Here is a 24,803-nt window from a genome sequence, read left to right on the forward strand (position 1 = left end):
GTTTTCTGTATTCGAAACAATGTTGCGACTCCAGCTCTGAGATCCCGGCTGACTGACAGGAGCTTTCTGGAGTTTTGTTTATCTTCTGTAAATGTTACTATGTTTCCAACTGAAGCTCAGAGGCCGGTGGGGAACGTTGGAGTCTGCAGCAAGCAAGCGTCATGTTCGCTTCCAGCTGCCTGGCTGCCGGCCGCCATCTTGGCTGACAGTTAATTTGCATAAGGATACGCTGATTAGCCAATGGGAAGGGTAGCGGTCGTACGCCAATTACCATGTTTCTCTTTTATTAGTGTAGATTTTATTGATTTTTTACAGAGAGGAAGGGAGAGAGATAGAGAGCTAGAAACATCGATCAGCTGCCTCCTGCACATCTCCCACTGGGGATGTGCCCGCAACCCAGGCACATGCCCTTGACCGGAATCGAACCCGGGACCCTTCAGTCCACAGGCCGACGCTCTATCCACTGAGCCAAACCGGGTTTGGCGGCATATCTTTCTTAAATAAATCATATTGAAAAGTATATCTGAAAAATATCTATGAAATAGGAACTGTGTAAGGTATCATAAAGAATTCATAAAGGATATGATGGAGTAAACTTTAAACACATTCTAGTTAGCAGAAAAATAATGCCTAAAACTTATCAAATGCAGAGTTAAGTGCATTTCACTATAATTTCTATACTTTTTAAACTATGTCAGAAAAATAGATTTCTTTGCCCACTTATAACCTACACAAATTGAAAAATTCAAAAATGTATTACTTGGAGAACTCTAATGATTCCACCAAAAAACTACTATATCTGAGAAATAAATTCAGTAAAGTAGGATACAAAATAAATATCCAGAAATCAGTGTCATTTTTATACACAAATAATGAACTATCAAAAAGAGAAACTAAGAAAACAATCCTATTTATAGTTGCATTAAAAAAAATACCCAGAAATAAATTTAACCAAGGATGTAAAAGATCTAGACTCAGAAAATTATAAGACACTGAAAAAAAGAAATGAAAGAAGATACAAATAAGTGGAAGTTCATACCACGTTCATGGATAGGAAGAATTAATATCATTAAAATGTCCATACTACCCAAAGCAATCTATAGCTTCAGTGCAATTCCTACCAAGGTACCAATGGCGTTATTTCACAGAATTAGAACATTTATGCCAAAAATTTATATGGAACCACAGAAGACCCCGAATAGCAACAGTGATCTTGAGAAAGAAGAACAAAGTTGAAGGAATCATGCGAGCTGATATCAAACTCTACTATAAGGCCATAGTAATCAAAACAGCATGGTACTGGTATAAAAACAGATATATAGATCAATGGAACAGAATAGAGAGCCCAGAAATAAGCCCACACCTTTATGGTCAATTAATATTTGACAAAAGAAATGAGAACATACAATGGGGTAAAGACAGTGTATTCAATAAATGATACTGAACAGATATGTGCAAAAAAAAGAAAAAGAAACTAGATCACCTTCTTACATCATACACAAGAATAAACTCAAAATGGATTAAAACTTAAATGTAAGATTCACAACCATAAAAATCCTAGGAGAAAAGATAGGCAGTAAAATCTTGGACATTTCTCCTAGCAATATTTTTTTCTGATATATCTCCTTGAACAGGGAAATGAAATAAACAAATGGCACTACATCAACTAAAAAGTTTTTGCACAGCAAAAGAAACCATCAACAAAATGAAAAGACTGAATGGGAGAACATATTTACCAATGATGCATCCGATAAGGGATTAATATTCAAAATTTATAAAGAACTTATAAAACACACCACCAAAAAACACAATCCAATGGAAAAATGGGCCTGAATAGACACTTCTCCAAAGAGGACATACAGATGGCGAATAGTCATAAAAAGATGCTCAACACCACTAATCATCAGATAAATGCAAATTAAAACCACGAATTATCACCTCAAACCTGTCAGAATGGCTATCATCAATAAATCAACAAACAACAAGGGTTGGCGAAGATGTGGAAAAAAGGGAACCCTTGTGCACTGTTGGTGGGAATGCAGATTGGTATAGCCATTGTGGAAAGCAGTATGGAGTTATCTCAAAAATATAAAAATGGAATTACCTTATGACCCAGTTATTCCACTTCTGGGAATATATCTGAAGAAACTGGAACACTGATTTGAAAGAATATATGCACCCCTATGCTCAAAGCAGCATTATTTACAATGGCCAAGATTTGGAAGCAGCCAAACTGCCCATCAGTAGATGAGTGGATAAAAAAACTGTGGTACATTTACACAGTGGAATACTATTTGGCTGTAAAAAAAAAAAGGAAATCATACCTTTTGCAACAGCATAGATGGACATGGAGAGTATTATGAAATAAGCCAGTCAGAGAAAGACAAATACCATATTATTTCACTTATATATGGAATCTAATGATCCAAATACACTAACAAACAAAATAGAAAGAGACTCATAGATAGAGAGAACAGACTGACAGCTGACAGAGGGGAGACTGGGTGAAAAGATTAAGAGGGGAAAAAAAAATACAACTCACAGAATACGGTGATTACCAAAGGAAAAGGGGGGGCGGGGGTGAGAGAGGTAGAAGAGGATAAATGGTGACGATTTTGTGTGGTGAACACAATGCAATATACAGATGCTGTATTACAGAACTGTATACTTGAAACCTATGTAATTTTATTAACCAACATCACTGCAATAAATTCAAGAAAAATTTTTAATGTATTACCTGAATTGGATGTTCACTAAATGAGGCTGGGAGCCATCTGATTGCCAATAAGTTTCTAGATTGTCATCGCGTAATTGATCCACTCCAAATCCTAAAAACACCACAAGTGACAATAAATTCTCATGCTAAAGAAAGAGCTGTATATTTAAAATATAAAATAACCCTATATACATATATATATATATATATATATATATATATATATATATGTATGTATATACACACACACACATATAAATATACAGTGAGTGGCCAGATTATTATGACCACCCCATCAGTACTTATTGGGCCACCTTTTGCCTTCAATACTGTGGCAATTCTTCTTGGCATTGACTCCACAAGATGTTGAAAGGTGATGCGAGGAATCTGACACCATGCCTGATGAATAGCACTGTCCAGTTCTGTGAGATTTGATGGTTGTGAAACCAGCTGCCTGATGGCTCTTTTAACTTCGTCCCACAGATGCTCAAGTGGATTGAGATCTGGTGATTGTGGGGGCCACCTAAGCAAGGTAAAGTCTCCCTCATGTTCTTGAAAGCACTTCTGCACAAAACGAGCACCGTGGCATGGCACATTGTCTTGGAAGAAGCCATCTTCATTGGGAAACGCCATCAACATGATAGGATGAACCTGATCAGCAACGATACTTAGGTATGTTGTGCTATTCAGACGTTGTTCCACACGAATTAAAGGGCCCAAATCATGCCAGGAAAACATGCCCCAAACCATAACACTGCTCCCACCAGCTTGAAGGGTTGTACTCATACATATGGGGGTGCATGCTTTCATGCTGTTTCTGCCAAATTCTCACTCTGCCATCTGCATGATGCAACTGGAAACGTGATTCATTGAACCACATGACTTTTTTTCAATGCTCGACTGTCCAATTCTTTTGTTCCTGTGCGAATTGTAGACGTTTTATCTTGGTAACTGCAGACAGCAAAGCTGTTCGAACAGGCCTTCGGCTGTTTTGCTGATACTCGCTCCATGGCTCTGAGCACCAACAATCATCCCACGTTCAAAGGCTATTAAATTGCATTGTTTACCCATATCTTCAGAAAAAAATAACTTCTACTGTCGTGGTAAACAACTTTCTTCCCTATTTATAATGGTCTGGCTCTCTAGCAACTTCAGCATGAAATTATAGCTAATTTGCCTACAAACATCAGGTGGTCATAATAATCTGGGCCACTCAGTGTATATATATGTGTGTCTGTATACACATATATAACTATACATATATGTGTACATATATATATCTGTCCAGAAAGTTTGATAAATAGGATGGTTTAAATCAAGCATGTCAAACTCGCGCCCCACAATGAATATTTTTGCGGTATGTAAGAAACATTTTAATAAAAATTTCCTAACTTAATTTTTACAATATCCTGTTATACATAATTATTAACAATGAACTACAACGTTCGCTAATGACTGATTACTATAATTGTGTTGCATTCATTTCCCTTATGTGCCTTACATGCAGGCGCACTATTTCTCTCCACTAATACTAGCAGCGAATATTTTAGCAGCCAATTGCCATGTCATTAGTCTTGGACTGACTTGTTTGGTGTGAGCAACCGGAAATATTTCGCTTTTGGAGAACAAGAAAAATAGGTTTATTTGCATTACGCTTATTAATTGGTGCAGTTATTCAGTGTCTGATAAGTTAATGTTCAAGAAAATATTAATTTTTATTAAAATGTTCTATTATTTTATGTTAATGGTTACTCATTTATTTCAGCCCTTTGTATTCAGCATGTCTCTATCAAAATAAACCTACATTTCTATGAAAATTGAAGCTTTTGTTTTTTTGCGGCTCACATAAACAAACCTTGTTTATTTGGCCCGTGTTAGCCTTTGAGTTAGACATGCTTGGTTTAAATGCTTCCAAAAAACAAGTTATATAAAAAAGAGAGAGCGAGCCGAACCGGTTTGGCTCAGTGGATAGAGCGTCGGCCTGCGGACTCAAGGGTCCCGGGTTCGATTCCGGTCAAGGGCATGTACCTTGGTTGCGGGCGCATCCCCACTGGGGGGCGTGCAGGAGGCAGCTGATCGATGTTTCTCTCTCATCGATGTTTCTAGCTCTCTATCTCTCTCCTTTCCTCTCTGTAAAAAATCAATAAAATATATTTTTAAAAAAAAGAAAAAAAAAAAAGAAAAAAGAGAGAGCGAGACAGGTATACACCATCTTATTTGCAACGACAAAAAAGAAAATGGTAAAATAGTATCCACAAATTTTTGAGAGAAAAAGACTGACACTCAAGATTTCTATCTCAACCAAGAGTAAAATAAAGTTACTTTGGGATATGTAATCACTCAAAAAATGTATCACCCACTTATCCCAAATAACTTAATCACAGCAGAGATAGGGGAGGATAAAGAAGAGACTTTATGACATATGCAGTTAGTTAAATTCAAGTGGATAGTAGTAAAGCAATTGTGAAGAGATATATAACAGATAAAAACTCAAATTATTTTAGAATTAAAGTATATAAACAAAAATAATATTAAAGTCAGTCCAGAATACAAGAAAACTGTACTAGTAAGTAGTTATTACAAACAGCTTTTTTGTTTTGTTTCACCTGGTTTGCAAGATGAGAGTGACCAAACAGCTTGTGACCCAATTTCCCGTACTGTTCCAGTCCTTTCCAACTGCTTAGGGTCAGCACCAGGAGGTGTCTTGTTTGGTGTGGTCATTTTTAAAATATTCTATGTAGAAAAAAAGAATATCCACATTATACCAGGACCTGAATTTTTTTTTCAAAAGGTAAAAATAAACATTTAATAGCAAAATGGATCACTAATAGACCCTTGATAATAATCATCTTATTCTCAAATGCAGTTAACATAAATCAACCACTGTAATTTTAAAAATCTTGGGAATTCAGCTTGTAAAATATTTTATGTGTCATGCAGCAGAGTACAGTAGGCAAAGGGGCACAGAATTACCGTTTTAGCTTCAGCCCCTTCTTTAACTAGCCTAGACATTGGGCAGGTCTGGACTTTATTTCCTCTCCTGTCAGAGAGGTTGACTTGATCTATAATTCCACAGCTTTATACAGTGCTATTCCTCTATGAGTAACATTTCTTAATTCAAATGCCATTTTTTCCCTTAGAAAACTCAGATAGAAATACTCTTATTCTCGAAATATGTGAATATGGATCTCCATTTTAAATAATCCATTAAGTGATGCAGAGAAAAATCACATTTCCCCACTAGTTGTCAAAAGCTCCATTTAGACAGTATGTGCTCTTACCATAGAAGATAAAGTCAGAAAAACGGCTTCAAGGTCTGTGTAACTGGCCGATTCTCAATCAAAAGTTTACTTAATCTTTCACATCTGTTGCTAATCTTGTTACATCTATGCAAACGTGGGAAAACAAAACTTCTTGCAGAGTGAACAGTATATAAAACTGCCTCAGAAATTCGAAGTTACAGCTACTGAACATCGTTACACATGCTATTATAAACCTGGATCAATAGTTCCATATACTATCTCCTTGATACCTCCTATTTGATCTCAGTTGTTCCCTAATCCCCACACCAGCACTTAGATACTCACTAAATAGCACTGGACTGTAAAATTCGTAAAGGCCTAAAACTTAAATGCTCAATTAGCAATTTACTGAATGAATAAATGGATATATATATATATACACACACACACATATATTCAATATACAACTACTTGCCATGTGCAAGTTAAGTAAGGTCTAAGGTGAGACAATTAAACCTCTGACCATTATTACAAGCTGAATAACGTTGGAAAAAAAAGAATATCCACATTATACCAGGACCCGAGTATTTTTTTTTTTTTCCACAAGCTGAATTACAAGCTGTGTTCAAAACTGTCAAATTTGTAAAAAGAAAAGAAAGGCCCATTTCTCTACTAGAGAGGAATTCAACTGGCGGACTTGGTACTGGACGCCACCAAGTGGATAAAACACGGAGTTCAGATAAGACTGGGTTCCTGGCCATGCAGTCCAGAAGGAGCCGAGTCCCAAGGAGGAACGTCAGCGTCTGCACCAGGCTCTTCGGGTCCTGCTGGGCGCCTGTGCTGAATGGAAGGGCTAACACGGGCCATGGCTAACGCTCCATTCCTGACCCACCGGCCTGGAAATTGGGCGCCGAAAACAAAACAAAACAAAAAGACTGAGGTTGGGGAAGAGAACGCATGTGCTTGCGGGAGAACCCTTCTCCACGTCGGGAAAAGCTCAGGCACTTACAGCTTGCAGACCGAGTACGCTGCAGCTCGGCTTTCTAGGATGCCCTGCAGCAGAGCCGCACCACTCCCACTGAGTTCCTCCGGGCAGCCCGGCTTCCCAGTGACGTAAATTGGCGTCGCATCGCAACGACGTCACGCCTCTCCGTCGCGCCCGGCGCTCTCCGTCGCGTGCGCGCCCTACGTCCCCAAGGCGTGCGCGAGGCGCGGCTGGGCACCGCCATTTTGGCCGGAGGCCGTAGGAACACGTTGTGGACCTGGGAAGTGACAGCAAACGCCGATTTGGCCTCTGCGCTCCCCTCCGCCAGGGGGTCGCTCTCTCCAGGTAGGTAAGTAGCCCGGGGGCGTTCGGCCATCGGCCGCCTCCGCCGCGAGGTAAAGACTCTAGAACCTCTGATTAGGCCTCAGGTGGCGGCGACGGGGACCGCAGCGGCGCGTGGCAGCCGGCGAGGGCGCGGCGCGTCGGGCTCCGGTTCCAGCTGCTCTGGGTCTCGGCCGCTGTTGCCCGCCAGAGGCTGCGAGAATAGACCCAGATGCCATCTCAGCGATCCAGCCCCCGCCGCTGCCATCCCCCTGTACCCCGCTTCTGCCCGGGAGCTGAGCCCCCTAGAGCGGCAGGCGCCTTCAGAATGTACAGCACTCCCTCTTCCCCGGGCACAGGAAAATGGGTGTATTTTCACTCGTGCGTGTCTGGTCTGGGGGAGTCGTGGCCTTTTCTTCCCCCGTTTGGTGACCGTGGCATGAGTCGTGGCATCTCCTTCCATAGTCATTGCTGCGGTGAGGTTGAGTAGCCCTCGTCCACTCCCAGCCTTGGCAGGAACGATGGCCGGGCGTCGCTCTGCTTTTCTCGTCGAACAGCGTGTACCCGGCTTTTCACTGCGGTGATCCCAGCTAATCTCCCAGTGAAACGCCTTTAGCTTTTTTTTTTTTTTTTTTTTTTTTTTTTGGTGCGACTTTATAGCATTCGCTTTCCCCTTAGTGACTATTCCCTCTGCCCCTGAATCAGACCCCTTGAGATCAGGGGTGGTGTCTTCACTCAGAATGCCTTGATTTTTGTTTTGTTTTGTTTTGTTTCCCTTCAGGGGTTCGTCCATTGCGGTCAGTACGGTCAGAGCCCTTCCATGTCCCATACACGACATTGGCCTATGTTTGCGGTGTATGGCTAAGGAGAGGACTGTCAGGACAGTGTTTTATTTTCCTTTTATCCTCTCGCACAGGACTGCTCACTAGGCATGAACGGCAGCGGCGTTGGGGTTGCAGCCCTCAGTCCATGGGTCCCCTAGCCTGGGAATAGTCATCCTGTCCCAGCTCCCGGACAATAATGCGTTGGCAGTGTTAACCACGGGCCCTGAACCTCTATTTGAACCAAAAGGGTTTCTTTTATTTTTAGTTAAAAACCTTGTTCTCCCTATTTAAGAAAAAAAATAATTCATTTAGGAAGATCATTTCATTGTTGTGGGGGAAAAGAAAGCAATATTAATTTAGTGTCTCTTCTAAATGCCTTCAATTTTTATGACCCTGAAATCAGTTGTGTACCACTCCCAACTTAGATGTTTTATAAGACTAATAATCTACAGTAATCATAGGTTAGACTATTTCGTGCGATGTGAAGCATCGCTTAACAGTGATCTTCAGATGCTTTCACACGGTATTATAGTAATTTTGGTCGTAGACTGCAGATGCTTTTCATGTATGCCGCACTTCCCTTGTGCCTCCCAGCTGGGAGAAGGACAGTGACAGTCATTGTTTGAGTACCTATCTTGAACAGTTTTTCGGATCTGAAATATCTTCAAACCTCTTAATTTATCACTTTATTATATACTAGAGCACCAGTGCAAGAGATTCGTGCGCTGGAGGGAAGCGGGGGGGTCCCTCAGCCCAGCCTGCATCCTCTCAGTGTGGGACCCCTGGCTCCTCAGCCCCCCTGCAGTGGCTTCTGGATCAGCAGCCCTTTCCCTGTGGGAGCGCACTGACCAAAGGGGGGTGGGAGGGGAACAGCTCCTATGTTGAGTGGCTGCCCCCTCATGGGCAGTGTGCATCATAGCGACCTGTCATTCTGCTGTTCAGTTGATTTGCATATTAGCCTTTTATTATATAGAACTAGAGGCCCGGTGCACAAAAATTTGTGCACTCGGGGTGAGGGGAGGAATAGGGGGGTCCCCCAGCCTGGCCTGTGCCCTCTCACAGTCTGGGACCCCTCAGGAGATAACGACCTGCTGGCTTAGGCCTGCTCCTGGGTGGCAGAGGGCAGGCCCAGTCCCTAGGTGCAGCCCCTGGTCAGGCTCAGAGCAGGGCCGATTGGGGAGTTGGGGCGCCTCCCCGTCGTGCACAGAGCAGGGCGGATCGGGAGGTTGCGGTGCCACCCCTAGTCACGCTTAGGGTAGGGCCGATTGGGGGGTTGTGGCACCACCCCCTGTCACGCACAGAGCAGGGCCAATCAGGGGGTTGGGGCGCTGCCCCCTGTCACTCACAGAGCAGGGCCAATCAGGGGGTTGGGGCGCTGCCCCCTGTCACTCACAGAGCAGGGCCGATTAGGGGGTTGGGGCGCTGCACCCTGTCACACTCAGGGCAGGGCCAATGGGGAGGTTATGGCTCTACCCTGTCACACACAGCAAGGCCCGTGGAGGGGGGTTGGGGCGCCACCTTCTATCACCCACAGAGCAGGGCCGATCAGGGGGTTGGGGCGCCGGCACTGTCACACTCAGGGCAGGGCCGATGGAGAGGTTATGGCTCTACCCTGTCACACACAGGGCAGGGCCCGTGGCGGGGGGGTGGGGGGGGAGTTGGGGCGCCGCACCCTGTCAAACACAGAGCCACAGGGCGATCAGGGGATTGGGGAGCTCCCCCCTATCAGGCACAGAGCAGGGCTGATCAGGGGGTTGGGGCGCCTTCCCCTGTCACGAACAGACCAGGGCAGATAGGGAGGTTGTGGCCCCGCCCCCTGTCACACACAGAGCCGCAGGGCGATCAGGGGGTTGGGGAGCTCCCTCCTGTCACACACAGAGCCGCAGGGCAATCAGGGGATTGGGGAGCTCCCCCCTATCAGGCACAGAGCAGGGCTGATCAGGGGGTTTGGGCGCTGCCCCCTGTCACGCTGATCCCGGTGCCGGGAGCCTCGCTGCTCCACTGATCCCGGTGCCGGGAGGCATATTACCCTTTTACTATATAGGATAGAGGCCTGGTGCATGGGTGGGGGCCGGCTGGTTTGCCCTGAAGGGTGTCCTGGATCAGGGTGGGGGTCCCCACTGGGGTGCCTGGCCAGTCTGGCTGAGGGGCTGAGGGCTGTTTTCTTGAAGCAGGTGACTGAAGCTCCCAACCACTCCTTTTTTTCTTTTTTTTTCTTTTTTTATTCTGGGCCAGCTTTAGCTCTGAGGCCTCGCTGCTGAAAACATCGATACAATGTTGTGGTCAGGCTGGCTGAAGCCTGGCTAATGAAAGCCGGTTTCTGGGGTTTTGTTTAGTTTCTATATTTGCAACATAGTACATAGTTGCATAGAGTTGCAGCTGAGAGGCCGGCAAGTCAGCCGGAGAACATTGGAGTCTGCCGTCACTGGAGCAAGCAAGCCTCCCTGTTCGCTTCAATGCATGGCTGCCGGCCGCCATCTTGGCTGACAGTTAATTTGCATAAGGATATGCTGATTAGCCAATGGGAAGGGTAGCGGTCGTATGCTGATTACCATGTTTCTCTTTTATTAGTGTAGATAGGATGGTTTGAAATAATTAGGTGAAACATTTTAGTACTTTGGCAGATATAAAGTTTCGTTTAAGTAATTTCATGATAAAAGATTTATCCCCTAGAGAATTTATTACACTCATTCACCAGGTGATTCGTATGGTGTCCAGTTTTACTTTAATAGCTAACTAAAAAATCTTCAGTTTTCAGGGAGCTGTCACTTCCAGGATGATAGCTTTTTGGAGCAATTCAAAAGTCTTTTTAATTTCTTCCTCTTCTAATTTATGAGACCTGAACCAGTTTTTAAAGATTTTAAAGAGGTCAAATGAACCTATTAATTAACATAGTATATTACATAAATATTTAGTGTCCATTTTGGTGATTTTTTTTTTCTTTCAATATATACTTTAGTGGATAACCATCACTGTGAAATACTGATAACTTGAAAGGTTTCTGAAGTTGTTATAACTATAGGAAAATTATTTGCTATATTTAAACTTATTTCTTCATTCACATGCTTCAGCTCCTACTATGTGCTAGACACTGGTCTAGCCACTGAGATGAACAATTGGACAAAAATCCCTGCCCCTGATAGAGTACATTCTACTTGAAGAAGGAAAAATACTGTCTGTGTGTGTAGAGAGAGAGAATATGTAAATACATACATATGAATGTATACATACATATACACACAATAAGTGTGTATACAGGGTGGGGCAAAAGCAGGTTTACAGTTGTGAGTATACAAAACAATTTATTCTTGTATTATTTATTAATTTCTATATTATTTTCCATATGAACCACTATAAACTTTTGCCCCACTCTGTATACACCATATATAGTATATACATATATGTTGAATACATATAAACTTTCCATATAATAGAAAGAGCTAAGAAAAAAATAAAATAGGGGAGAGGGACAAAAAGGCAGTTGGGTGTATTTTTTGATGGTATAGCTAGAGAAGGAAAACTCACTGACAAGTAAACATTAAAGACCTGAAGGAGTGAGCCATGTAACTCACTGTGGAGAATAGCATTACAGGCAGAGAGAAGAGAAAATGCCAAGAATATGTCTGGTATATACTAGGACTTAACAGCAAGAAACCAACATGACAGGCAAAATGAATAGCTAGACTAGTTGGAGATGAGCTCAGAATGTTAACAGAGGCTGGTCAGTGCCTCGTTGGTTATTTTAAGGACTTTGGCTTTTATTCAGAGCAAGTAGGGAAGCCATTGCAAGATTTCAAATAGAGGTGTGACATGAATTGGCTTACACATTAAGAGGATCATTCTGGCTCCTGTATAGAGAATGAACTGTTTCAGGGGTTGGAACAGAAGGACGTAAGAGTAGAACCAAAGAGATCTCTTGGAAAGCTATTAAGAGTAATGGCATGACAAGATATTTGATGGAATGATAGTCACTAAAGCTTGGAATGGATTCCAGAAAAAATAAAAATTTGAAACAATTGATTATAGGCAACTCTTTTAAGTAGTCTTGCTACAAAAATATAAAGCAATGAGGGATGTGGGGTCAGATAATACAGTGTTTGAATGCTGATGGAATAAGCCACTGGAAAGAATAACTGATGATGTGAAAGACAGGAGGGAGACTGGGATATTCTTAGTGGATGTCTTTTAGTGTGCAAATGGACACTGGAAATCGGTATAGTGATTGCTGGTTGGCACAAGGGTTCACTTGAAATGACACTAGTCAGCATGGCTTTGTGTTTTCTCTGTCCATTTTCAGCTGTATGTGTGCAGGTGAAAAGTTGCTTTTAACCAGGATTATAGTTGAGTAGAAATGGTTGACAAAGGAAATTTAGCTGGGTACTGAGGGAAATGAAGCTATGAAGGGTTGAGAAAAAGTGGAAATGTGGTAGAGTCAAGAGATAGTGATAGTAGGTCTGAGAAATGGGGGAATTCAAAGGTTTGGATTGTTGTGTATGAGAGGGGTGAGCTGAACAGATAAGAGTGGTGGTTGGTGAATGAGGTATTTGTAATGGAGACTATGGAGGGATTGCAGTTATTGGTAAAGGCGAGGTCAAGGGTTTGACCAAAAGAATGAGTGGCTGATGGAGGGTGGAAAACCAGATCATTGGAGGAGAGGGGTTAATGAACTGAGGCTGTTAATAGGTGATTCATCTATGAACATATTGAACCAAGAATTATGACAGGAGTTGTAAAAGAGGGTGAAAGTTAGCCAACGTCTGAAATCCTCAAAGAGTGGGAGCAAGTGATCTGATGGTCAGTAAATGACAAAAGAAGTTGAATGATCTGAAATGCAAACGCTGAAACTTCTAGTGGGAAGGGAGAGATAATAATAGTCTGGGAGAAGCACTGAGGAGCAAAATTTCTTATCCTCCAAGTATAATGATATTGAGGTGTGTGAGAAATACTCAGAGATCTACAAGGGGAGGCAGTCTGTCAAAAAAAAAGAGGATTGAGGATCACAGTCATAAAAAAAAAACCAATAGAATGTTTTTGTCAGAAAGTAGTCTTGGCCTCAGGTTCTTTCATTACATATCAGAAAACTGGTGTATTAAGGCACTTTGGGTTGGCCAGACCGGTTTGGCTCAGTGGAAAGGCACTTTGGGGACTTGTTTACTTGAAATCACGAGTCTAAGAAAATTAAGTTCAATTTAAGTCTATCACTAGCCAAGTATTATAAAAGATTTTTAAATTCACTTTGACCTTAGCTACATAATCGGTGGCACTGTTAAATATCCAGACTTACAAAAGCTTTAAAAGTGAGTACAGTCTATACTTAGTTACTTTGTTTCCTTTTCTTTTCAGTGCTGTTAGCATAAAATTCATCTTGTCCATATTGCAAATTCCCAGATAAATGCAGTTTTTACTTTTTCTACTTTACCAACACAATGGTCAGAATCTTAGAAATTGCTATTTTCATCAATAGAGTCATTATAGTGAGATGGATAGTTTTATTCATGTACTACTACATGAAGTAATGCTTAGTTTGAGAGAGGGAGTAAACATCTTTAGCATGTGTATTATATCATGTTTTTCCATCTGCTCTTTTTCAGTTTTCCTGGCTGTTACTATTTTTCTCATAAGAGCTCTAAATTTGGTTTGCTCGGTTAATTTTTTCTCTCCCCCTCCCCCCTTGAGATTGGATTAAATGTATAAATTCGGGGAAGGTTGAAATCTCTAGTGTTACTATTCTCTATGGTAAAATCTCATTCTGTTTGTTGAGTCTTATGTTTTTCAATGATATTTTAAAAGTTGCCTCACATTTGTATGTGTCTTGTTAAGTTGATTCCTAGATCATTTCTTTTTTGTGTGATGATGGAAGATGGTGTTTTTTCACTAATTCCAGATAATCATATCGGAATATAGGGATAATTTAAGTCCTCCTATCATTTTTTTAAATGTTAAGTTCTTTATTGTTTAAAGTATTACATAAATCTCCTTTTCCCCCCATTGACCTCTCCCCAGCCTCTCCTACCCGCCAGCACATACCCTTACCCCGCTCCGGTCTGTGTCCATTGGTTATGCTCATGTGCATGCATACAAGCCTTTTGGTTGGTCTCTTCTATCTAACTTTTATGCCTGACTTATTTCTCAATTAATTGCATTGATTATGCCATAATTTTGTTAATTTCTCTTTAACAGAAGAGCTGGATATTCCTACCTAGAATTATGGCAGATAAATTAACAAGAATTGCTATTGTCAACCATGACAAATGTAAACCTAAGAAATGTCGGCAAGAGTGCAAAAAGAGTTGTCCTGTGGTTCGAATGGGTAAGCTATTCCATGGATCATTTAAAGATTAAGAGATTTTAAAAGGAACAAGTTGGCTTCATAGTTGTCTAGAATTTTACCACTAGTTTCTTTGAAATGTAAAGAGACCAGATTTTGTTCTGAATTTTTTATTGTTTTATGACTACATGATTCTGTTTCTTTTAAATTATAGGATAATGTATTAGTATCAGTATTTTTAAAAGTTTACTGAATATGAAGTCAAACCAGAATTCAAGTTACTGATATTCTTACTGTTCTACAAAATCCTGTAATTATTCTAAGTCATGGAGAAAGGATTGCCCATATGTTTGTATTTGATAATATTCTCACTTTAAAGAGCTTAATAAGAATCACTGTTCATGAGATTTTGCTGTATTTTCAAGATAAAATAAATTTACAGCAATTCAGAATGGATGAATTGTTTGTAATCTTTAGAACTGTGTTAAAGTAATTGTAACTTTAAATGTACTAGTGAGGTACAGTGGGGCCTTGACTTACAAGTTTAATTCGTTCCATGACGGAACTCGTAACTCAAATTGCTCGTATGTCAAATCAATTTTCACCATTACAATGACACGTGATGCTGGGCTGATGTTGTGGCATTCACTGTGACGTTCGCTGCGCCAACTCGCGGTGGGGTATCTGAAGCTGGCTCGTAACCCGAATTTTAGCTCGCAACTCAAAGCAAAAAATCGGCCGAGAGACGGCTCGTATCTCGAAAAACTTGTTAGTCGGGACACTCATAAGTCAAGGCCGCACTGTATAGGCTTACTGAATCTTAAAAGAGACTTTAGATGTCATCTATTATAGTCTTCCATGCTGTTCAGAAAATCCATTATTAATATTCCTGTTTATATGCCAAGTTTAATTTTGTCTGTATATTAGATAACTACTTAACTTTTTAGAATTTCACTGATCTAGCTAACTTATTTCATTCTTTTCTCTGGTATACATTACCATTTGCAAGGCATATTTTGTGAATTAAATATTTAGGTCAGTCAGCTTAAAAATAAAACTTTTAGGATCTGCCACAATTTTACCAGCATATTTTCTTCCCCTGTAGTAAATTAAACAAAATAAATATATTAGAGTCATCTCCCTCTTGCCTCATAAGAGTATTTTTCTTTTGCCAGGAAAACTATGCATTGAGGTTACACCCCAGTGCAAAATAGTTTGGATTTCTGAAACTCTTTGTATTGGCTGTGGTATTTGTATTAAGGTAAGTGATATTTTATTTACCGAATCAAATTTATAACCTGAAAATTCTGAATATATTATAATTGTTTTTAAAGAGGCAAAATATAAAGCAATGAATAAAGAATATAAATTTTGTACTTATATCAATAATCTAATATTATTGATTTGTAATTAGGCCAAATTTTTATTTAAAAGTTATCCTCCCTATACTCAATTTTGTAAAGCCATTTCCAACCAAATATATATATATATATATATATATATATATATATATATATATATGTATATATATATTCCACCTTTTTATGAGAAGGATATTCTTCACCAGAACTGTTTGGAAATATGAATTCTAAAAATATGAATTATATAACATACATTTTTTTCAAGTCCATATAACTTTAAATTTGCAACTGTGGGGGTGGGGAAGTTAATGCTCACCCGAGGATATTTTTCCATTGATTTTTAGAGAGAGTGGAAAGGAGAGATAAAGAGAAACATCAACATTAATGTGAGAGAGACACATTGATTGGTTGCCTCCTGCACATGCCCTGACCAGGACCAGGGATCGAGCCTGCAACTGAGGTAGGTATGTGCCCTTGACCAGAATCAAACCCAGGACCCTTCACTCTGAGAGCCAAAACTCTATCCACTGAGCAAAACTGACTAGACCTAAATTTGCAGCTTTTAAATAGAAGTGCATATGGCCAAAATTTTTCAATTTAACCTAATCTTTAAGTGCTTTTTCTGCTGTATTGTACATTCTTCTCTTGTTGAATTTATTCCATTAGTATAATTTTTCAAAATACCCCAAATTAGTTTTTGTTGCATTGAAAAGTTTAAGGCTTTTGACTTAAGAATTATGAATTTCCAACTTAAATTCATGAAAGATAATTACGAGCCAGTTCACGAAGTTCTTAATTTAGGTGTTTTTATTCGTAGATAATGCATTTTAGAAAGGACCTTTACCAGAGTATGGATACCACCCTGTTACTTATTCTAATAAGCTTCATGTGTATTCTGCATTGGCTTCCAGAAAGAAAATACCTGAAAGAAGGTATTTCCCTTATTTTGAAAATATAAACAGGAAATATTTCTTCCAGCAAATACTCTTATATACCAATGTTCTCTGGTGCTGGAAATCTGATTTTGAGTAATATATTTTTAATTCTATAAAGAAAGAACTTTATTTTCTTTTTTCACTGCTGTAGGAAAATGAGGTTCCAAAATTTGGGGTATGCACTTCAGTGGCTGAAAAGATACTAATGTGATGTCTATTTTGGGGGTGAGGATAGTATATACCCGAAAATTAAAATGCTTATAATTCACTTCATATATGAACAGTGTGGATATTTTTTCCCTTGTAGATTTAGAGAAGTTTAAATTTCTTTAGCCTATAAGTATTTTACGTACATTGATGGAATAAAAAGAATTCTGTAAATGAGGGTAACTTGATTGGCAGAGAAATATCTCATGTAAAGAATTAATAGTTTTGTTTAGAGGGTAGTAAGTATTTATTTAGAAAGCAAAAGTTTTATTTGTTTAATTATCTATGTTCTTATAACATATAATGAGAACTCACTGAAATTTTTCTATACAGAGACTTTGAATTGGTCCCTGAGCTCACTGAACAGTTCTTCTGCTAAACAAATCTCAAATGTGAGATTATACTCTGGGATGTACCTTTTTGAAGTTATCTGTACTTCTGATAAGTTACTCTAGCCACATTACCACTCTTTTTATATATTAATTTCAGAGAGGAAAGGAGGGGGAGAGAGGGGTAGAAACATCAATGATGAGAATCATTGGTTGGCTGCCTCTTACGCACCCCACACTGGGGATCGGGAATGTGCCCGGATGGGGAATCAGACCCTGACCTCCTGGTTCGTAGGTCGACACTCAACCACTGAGCCATGCTGGCAGGGCCACATTACCACTCTTAAATTAACCTCCAGTTCTTGCCATTCTTGTTTCATAGCCATTTATCTGATTACTAGTCAAGTATTATTTGAATAAGGTTTTTTATGAATAAATCTTTTTTATGTGAATTTACCCGGAATAAGAAACTTCATTTTCATATGGAAAGTTAAAAAACCACAGCAGAAAGACATTAATCCTTGCTCTATCCAAATGTTATGCTAGCTGTTGTTGGGACATAAATAGACAAAAAAGGTATAATCCATGACCTTAAAGGACTTAAGGTAGAAACAGATGTATACAAAGACAGGAAGAAGGAAGTAGAGGGAAGGAATCTGTAATAGGCTGAATATGCAGTTGTATAGTACTCAATAACCATGTTTTATCTTGCCTTCTTTTATCTAATAACTAGAGGCCCGGTGCCCAAAAATTTGTGCGCGGGGTGGGGGGGGGGGGGGGTCCCTGGGTCCCTCAGCCCGGCCTGTGCCCTCTCACAGTCTGGGACCCCTCGGGAGATAACGACCTGCTGGCTTAGGCCTGCTCCTGGGTGGCAGAGGGCAGGCCCAATCCCTAGGTGCAGCCCCTGGTCGGGCTCAGAGCAGGGCTGATTGGGGAGTTGGGGCGCCGCCCCATGTCATGCACAGAGCAGGGCGGATCGGGAGGTTGCGATGCCACCCTCAGTCACGCTCAGGATAGGGCCGATTGGGGGGTTGGGGCACCGCCCCCTGTCATACTCAAGGCAGGGTCGATAGGGAGGTTGCGGCACCACCCCCTGTCATGCACAGAGCAGGGCCGATCAGGGGGTTGAGGAGCTCCCCCCGTCACTCACAGAGTAGGGCCGATAGGGGAGTTGGGGCACCGCCCCCTGTCACCCACAGAGCAGGGCAGATCAGGGGGTTGGGGTGCCGCTCCCTGTCACACTCAGGGCAGGGCCGATGGGGAGGTCATGGCTCTACCCCGTCACACAAAGAGCAGGGCCCGTGGGTGGGGGGGGGTGGGGGGAGGTTGGGGTGCCGCACCCTGTCACACACAGGGCAGGGCCGATCAGGGGGTTGGGGCGCCACACCCTGTCACACACAGAGCCGAAGAGCGATCAGGGGATTGGGGAGCTCCCTCCTATCAGGCACAGAGCAGGGCTGATCAGGGGGTTGGGGCGCCTTCCCCTGTCACGAACAGAGCAGGGCGGATAGGGAGGTTGTGGCCCCGCCCCCTGTCACAACACAGAGCCGCAGGGCGATCAGGGGGTTTGGTCGCTGCCCCCTGTCATGCTGATCCCGGTTCCGGGAGGCCTCGCGGCTCTGCTGATCCCGGTGCTGGGAGGCATATTACCCTTTTACTATATAGGATAGAGGCCTGGTGCACGGGTGGGGGCCAGCTGGTTTGCCCTGAAGGGTGTCCTGGATCAGGGTGGGGGTCCCGCTTGGGTGCCTGGCCAGCCTGGGTGAGGGGCTGATGGCTGTTTGCATCTGGTCACACCCCCTTCAGGGTGGGGTCCCCCACTGGGGTGCCTGGCCAGTCTGGGTGAGGGGCTGAGGGCTGTTTCAGGCTGGCGGGTGACTGAAGCTCCCAACGGCTCCTTTTTTTCTTTTTTTTTTATTCTGGGCCAGCTTTAGCTCAGAGGCTTGGCTCCAGCTCTGAGGCCTCAGCTGCTGAAAGCAGGTATCTGGTTTGTTTGGGTTCTATAATTGAAACACTGTTTCAACTCCATCTCTGAGATCCCGGCTGGCTGAAAGCAGGTTTCTGGGGTTTTGTTTAGCTTCTATATTTGTAACAATGTTTCAAACTGCAAGCTCAGAGGCCGGCAGCGGCAGGCGGGTAATGTTGGCTTCCTCCGTCACTGAAGCAAGCAAGCCTCATGTTCGCTTCAAGCTGCCTCGCTGCCGGCCGCCATCTTGGCTGGCAGTTAATTTGCATATCGCCCTGATTAGCCAATGGGAAGGGTAGCGGAGGTACGGCTAATTACCATGTTTCTCTATTATTAGATAGGATGTAAATAAATGCGCACAAAACTTCCAAGTTCTGTAGTTTTTCAATAATTATTAAATGAACATTAAATATCTAAGATTATGGCAGTCACTAAGGGTAATGCGTAATTAGTTGATACAATTTTTGCCTTCTAGAAACTTTTAAGGAAATAAAAGGAAATGAAAAATATTTTACATCTTTGGACAACTCCATGTTGAGAAGATTGCTTATAAAAACTACTTAATCTTTCCATTTTAGTCAACTGTTTATTTGTAAAAATTAACACAAAATTAATTCTTTACTTTAAATAACAGAAATGCCCCTTTGGCGCCTTATCAATTGTCAATTTACCGAGCAACTTGGAAAAAGAAACAACACATCGATATTGTGCCAATGCCTTCAAACTTCACAGGTATATTTTCAAGTAAACTTTCCTCTTTACTTCGGTAAAATGCATTTGGAATTTTCAGAGATACGCAAGACTGGGAAAAAACTGTATTATCCATGCACTAAAGAGAAATACAATATTGTAACATCACAGGGAATCATATTATATATGTCAGTTGTTTATCCTGGCTAACATTAGAGTTACCTGGGGCTCTTTTTAAAACTAATGCCCAGGTTTCAGCCCAATTGAGTTACGTCCTATCTCTGGGTGAAAAGTCTGGACCTCAGTAAGTTGTAAAAGCTCCAAGATGATTCTAATATATAACTGGGGTTGAGAATCACTATTGTTAATAAACCTGTATTCCCAGAATGACTTTTAAGGAAACTTGTCCTTGATTTTATTTATTGATTTCATGATCAACAGAGAATATTACTCCGAACTTGGACATATATTATTAAATTACAGGAGTCCTTTGAGGGTTTTTATCTGCTAAACACTGATATTTTTAATCTGGAAGTCTAGATTTAACTAATAAAAAGGTATTTCTCAACCTGCCAGCTTTAAGGGGCCTCCTGCAGCAGGGAGAATGAAGTGGAATATTTCTGGTTGATGTGGCACTTCTCCCTTGTAAGTAAGTGGCAGGAAAACAACAACAAAAACAACAGTGTGAGGTTGCACCTGCTATGATATTTTTTACCAAAGCATTTTTTTATACATTAAAACTGAGCCTTATATGCAAAGAATAATTGTTACTTTAGTACAGACTTTGAATAAATAAAACTTGGAGTAATATTGCCATAGATGCATTTCTAACAATTAACAGTTTAAGTTGATCTTGGCTGGGGTTTTTTCTAATAGCCAATAATATGTGGCATATATCTCTTAGCTTAATGGATGTGTGTGGAGTGCAAGTGTATTAAAGTATGTCATTCTGATATTATGTAGCTTTTTCTGAGTTTTATTATTTTTGTATACTTTGGCAGGTTACCTATCCCTCGTCCAGGTGAAGTTTTGGGATTAGTTGGAACTAACGGTATTGGAAAGTCAACTGCTTTAAAAATTTTAGCAGGAAAGCAAAAGCCAAACCTTGGAAAGTACGATGTATGTATTACCACCTTATAAAAAATAGATAGCTTGGGTTGGTTTTGTGAGACTGAAAGAGAGTGTATATGTCATTTTGTTTTGTTTTATTTTGCTTTTGTTAATCCTTACCCAAGGATATTTTTCCATTGATTTTTAGAGAGAGTGGAAGGAAGGGGGAGAGAGAGAGAGAGAGAAACATCAATTTGAGAGAGATACATTAATTAGTTGCCTCCCACATGCACCCCGACCAGGACTGGGGATCGAGCCTGCAACTGAGGTAACATGCCCTTGACCAAAATCAAACCTGGGACCCTTCAGTCCACAGGCTAACCAATGCTCTATCCACTGATGCAAACCGTCTAGGGCTGTGTCTTTTTTTTTTAAGTTATTTTTAAAATTATTTGTGGAATTAATGCTAAGAAACTATACATAGATGAAACTTCTTTTTTTAATTAAAATCTGTTGGTGCTACTTATCTGATTATTCTGAGTTTTATTAAACTGTTATGAGTTGGTATACCTTGATTTGAAATTAAATCCTCAATATTAAGATTAAGTTAGAAGCCGAAAGTATTCTATTTGGACACATGTCCTATTTTGTGTAACAGTCATCCTCCTTGCAATTGTATTATTAAATTAAATTCAGGTAATTATATTTACATTTCTAGGATCCACCGGATTGGCAAGAAATTTTGACTTACTTCCGTGGATCTGAATTGCAAAATTACTTTACCAAGATTCTAGAAGATGACCTGAAAGCTATTATCAAGCCTCAGTATGTAGACCAGATTCCCAAGGCTGCAAAGGTCAGTTGCTTTTTAGGAGGAATTTATACTTTATAGATATTGATGGAGGTATAAAAAAATATATCAAATTAAAGCAAAGATTGAAGGGATTTTAACATTGAATTTAATTTTAATATTGGAGGAAAACAGTAATGACTGTTTTTGGTATATTATGACAGGGGACCGTAGGGTCTATTTTGGACCGAAAGGATGAAACAAAGACACAAGCAATTGTATGTCAACAGCTTGGTAAGTGTTTATTTTGTGTATGTGTTTTAATAGGTCCTAAACTTTAATTATAAAACAAATGTCTTTATATGATTATTGAAATACTAGAGGCCCGGTGCACAAAAATTTGTGCACTCAGGGGGGTCCCTCAGCCTGGCCTGTGCCTTCTCGCAGTCTGGGAACCCTCGGGGGATGTCCACCTGCTGGCTTAGGCCCGCTTCCTGGGTGATGGGCCTAAGCTGGCAGTTAGACATCCCTCTGGCAGCCCAGGAGCCCTCGGGGGGTGTCCACTTGCCAGCAGGGAGCAGGCCTAAGCTGCAGTCAGACATCCTTAGCACTGCTGAGGAGGCGGGAGAGGTTCCCACCACCACCGCTGTATTGGCAGCCATCAGCCTGGCTTGTGGCTGAGCAGAGCTCCCCATGTGGGAGCTCACTGACCACCAGGGGGCAGCTCCTGCATTGAGCGTCTGCCCCCTGGTGGTCAGTGTGTGTCATAGTGACCAGTCATTCCCAGTTGTTCTGCTGTTAGGGTCAATTTGCATATTACCCTTTTATTATATAGAATAGAGGCCTGGTGCATGGGTGGGGGTCAGCTGGTTTGCCCTGAAGGGTGTCCCGGATCAGGGTGGGGGTCCCGCTGGGGTTCCTGGCCAGCCTGGGTGAGGGACTGAGGGCCGTTTTCAGACTGCCCATGCCCCCTTCAGGGTGGGGGTCCCCACTGGAGTTCCTGGCCAGCCTGGGTGAGGGGCTGATGGCTGTTTGCAGGCTGGTCACAGCCCCCAGCCACCCAAGCTCCCAGTGGAGGCTGGCTGGAAGCAGGTATCTGGGATTTATTTATCTTCTATAATTGAAACTTTGTTGCCTTGAGCGGAGGCCACAGCCAGCCAGGGCAGGCAGGAAGCTTGGCTTCCTCCATTGCCGGGGCAACCAAGCCTCCTGCTTGCTCCAGCTCCATGGCTGCTGGACGCCATCTTGGTTGGGTTAATTTGCATATAGTCACTCTGATTGGCTGGTGGACATGGCTTGGGGCATAGCGGAGGTGTGGTCAATTTGCATGTTTCTCTTTTATTAGATTAGATATGGGAAATCTCTGGTAGTTGTCATCTTTACTTTTTATTTTGCACAATTTCCAACTGAAATAGTCAAACTCAGAATGACCTACAATATAAATTTTACTTAGCAGAGGTGAAATAAAACTTATAATGTTAAACACAATGCCTCTATGTTCTTTGTAGATCTAACCCATCTAAGAGAACGAAATGTGGAAGATCTTTCAGGAGGAGAGTTGCAGAGATTTGCTTGTGCTGTTGTTTGCATACAGAAAGCTGACATGTAGGTTACCTTAAACCTTTTATAGATCTCAATCCTTACTTTAGAGCTTTTATTTGTAATACTGCTAATAAAACGGTGGTTTTGAGAGAAACAATACAAGTAATATCTAAGATTCTCATTTTGAGGTAAGCTGAAGCAGTTGTGCATCAACTGCCCATTCTACCTGTTTTTCCTACAGGGGAAGAAACTCATTTATTTAGATAAATACTTTACAATTGATGGGGTCCTGAGCTTTTTACTATGAAGTAAGTTGTTTATTATTTAAACTCTCTTTGTACATAAGAATATTTTTTTTTTAAATATATCTTTATTGATTTCAGAGAGGAAGGGAGAGGGAAAGAGATAGAAACATCAATGATGAGAGAGAATCATTGATTGGCTGCCTCCTGCACATCCCCCACTGGTGATAAAGCCCACAACCCAAGCAGGTGCCCTTGGCTGGAATCGAACCTGGGACCCTTTAGTCCGCAGGCTGACGCTCTATCCACTGAGCCAAACCAGCTAGGGCGAGAAGAATATTTTTTAAAGCTTAATTAAGCTCTCTAACAAAGCCAGCAAGTTTTTTTATAAATACCTCAAGTAGAATATAAGGTCTTTTAGATAACTCTGAATCAGGGTGGCATGCTATGTGAGAGTAAAAAGGGCCAGCTTCCTTCCTACCTTCCAGTGCCTCTCTTCTCCCCAATACTTCCTGCTCCCATATTCCACGTTTCTGCTCTGGCATCCAAAGCAGGCTCGCTCTCTAAAGTAGTCTATAATTCTGTGCGCTGCCCTCCACTCCAGAAACTTACTTGCTTAATGCAACTGACTTCAGCTGTTTAAGAGAAAAGCTCTCTGTATTACTTTGGACTAAATCAGAATATTTTTCATAAGCAGGTAACAATTTGTAAGGTAGCCTAATCTGGGAGTGTCTCTCCATGTTCAATATGCAGTTCGGCTTTTCGTAATTTCTTCTGAACAAAATACAGAAGTTTTTACCATTACAGGGTAGACTACTCGTTAGAATAGGGGGATTTTTGTTGTTGCCAAACATGAACTATATTATAGGGTTTTAAAATAACATGCAAGGTAGAATTATGTCATACTTCTCTTTCAAATTATGTTTGCTTTGCTTTTTCATAGTTTCATGTTTGATGAACCTTCTAGTTACCTAGATGTCAAGCAGCGTTTAAAGGCTGCTATTACTATCCGATCCCTAATAAATCCAGATAGGTAAGTACAGATTTGCCATATGCCTGTGTTATTTTTGGGGGGGGAGTTTTACAGATTTCTAAAGATTAAACACTGGGGCCATCAATGTCATATACATGTGGATGTTTTCCATGTTGGTTATTTGGAGCTACCATTTGAATTTACCTTCCTCTAACTAGAATATAGGTTTTTAATGCAAGATCATTTACTACTATGCCTGGTTCCAGGGAACTATGAATGCTCTGAAATGATCTGCAAATTCTGGTACAAATGAATGGGTTTCTGGGAAGCAGAACCTTAGCTCTTACCAGATCCTCAAATGA

General features: G+C 41.3%; 2 protein-coding genes across 4 annotated transcripts in view; one reads left to right on the top strand and one right to left on the bottom strand.

Annotated features, from left to right (window-relative positions):
- The window catches only part of ANAPC10 (anaphase promoting complex subunit 10), a 59,803-nt gene extending 52,758 nt beyond the window's left edge, over positions 1-7,045 (bottom strand). Inside the window, exons 1-4 of one of the 2 annotated variants that reach the window (XM_070415249.1) lie at positions 6,968-7,034; positions 5,998-6,102; positions 5,323-5,449; positions 2,738-2,828 (exon numbers count right to left, since the gene is read on the bottom strand). In XM_070415249.1, coding sequence (XP_070271350.1) covers positions 2,738-2,828; positions 5,323-5,449; positions 5,998-6,000 — 221 coding nt within the window. In that variant the 5' untranslated portion in view covers positions 6,001-6,102; positions 6,968-7,034. Of the gene's footprint in view, positions 1-2,737; positions 2,829-5,322; positions 5,450-5,997; positions 6,103-6,967 lie in introns of both variants that reach the window. The other variant, XM_070415251.1, reaches the window with a different exon arrangement.
- Positions 7,046-7,164: 119 nt separating this feature from the next.
- Positions 7,165-24,803, top strand: part of ABCE1 (ATP binding cassette subfamily E member 1) — a 33,866-nt gene continuing 16,227 nt past the window's right edge. The window contains exons 1-9 of one of the 2 annotated variants that reach the window (XM_070415248.1): positions 7,165-7,292; positions 14,269-14,398; positions 15,532-15,617; positions 19,789-19,886; positions 20,846-20,963; positions 21,613-21,750; positions 21,909-21,978; positions 23,193-23,289; positions 24,412-24,501. In XM_070415248.1, coding sequence (XP_070271349.1) covers positions 14,296-14,398; positions 15,532-15,617; positions 19,789-19,886; positions 20,846-20,963; positions 21,613-21,750; positions 21,909-21,978; positions 23,193-23,289; positions 24,412-24,501 — 800 coding nt within the window. In that variant the 5' untranslated portion in view covers positions 7,165-7,292; positions 14,269-14,295. The remainder of the gene's footprint in view (positions 7,293-14,268; positions 14,399-15,531; positions 15,618-19,788; positions 19,887-20,845; positions 20,964-21,612; positions 21,751-21,908; positions 21,979-23,192; positions 23,290-24,411; positions 24,502-24,803) is intronic. The other variant, XM_070415247.1, reaches the window with a different exon arrangement.

Source organism: Myotis yumanensis, unplaced genomic scaffold, assembly GCF_028538775.1.
Source record: "Myotis yumanensis isolate MYYU_CA2020_CCGP unplaced genomic scaffold, mMyoYum1.0.hap1 SCAF_5, whole genome shotgun sequence".
Classification (NCBI taxonomy): Eukaryota; Metazoa; Chordata; class Mammalia; order Chiroptera; family Vespertilionidae; genus Myotis; species Myotis yumanensis.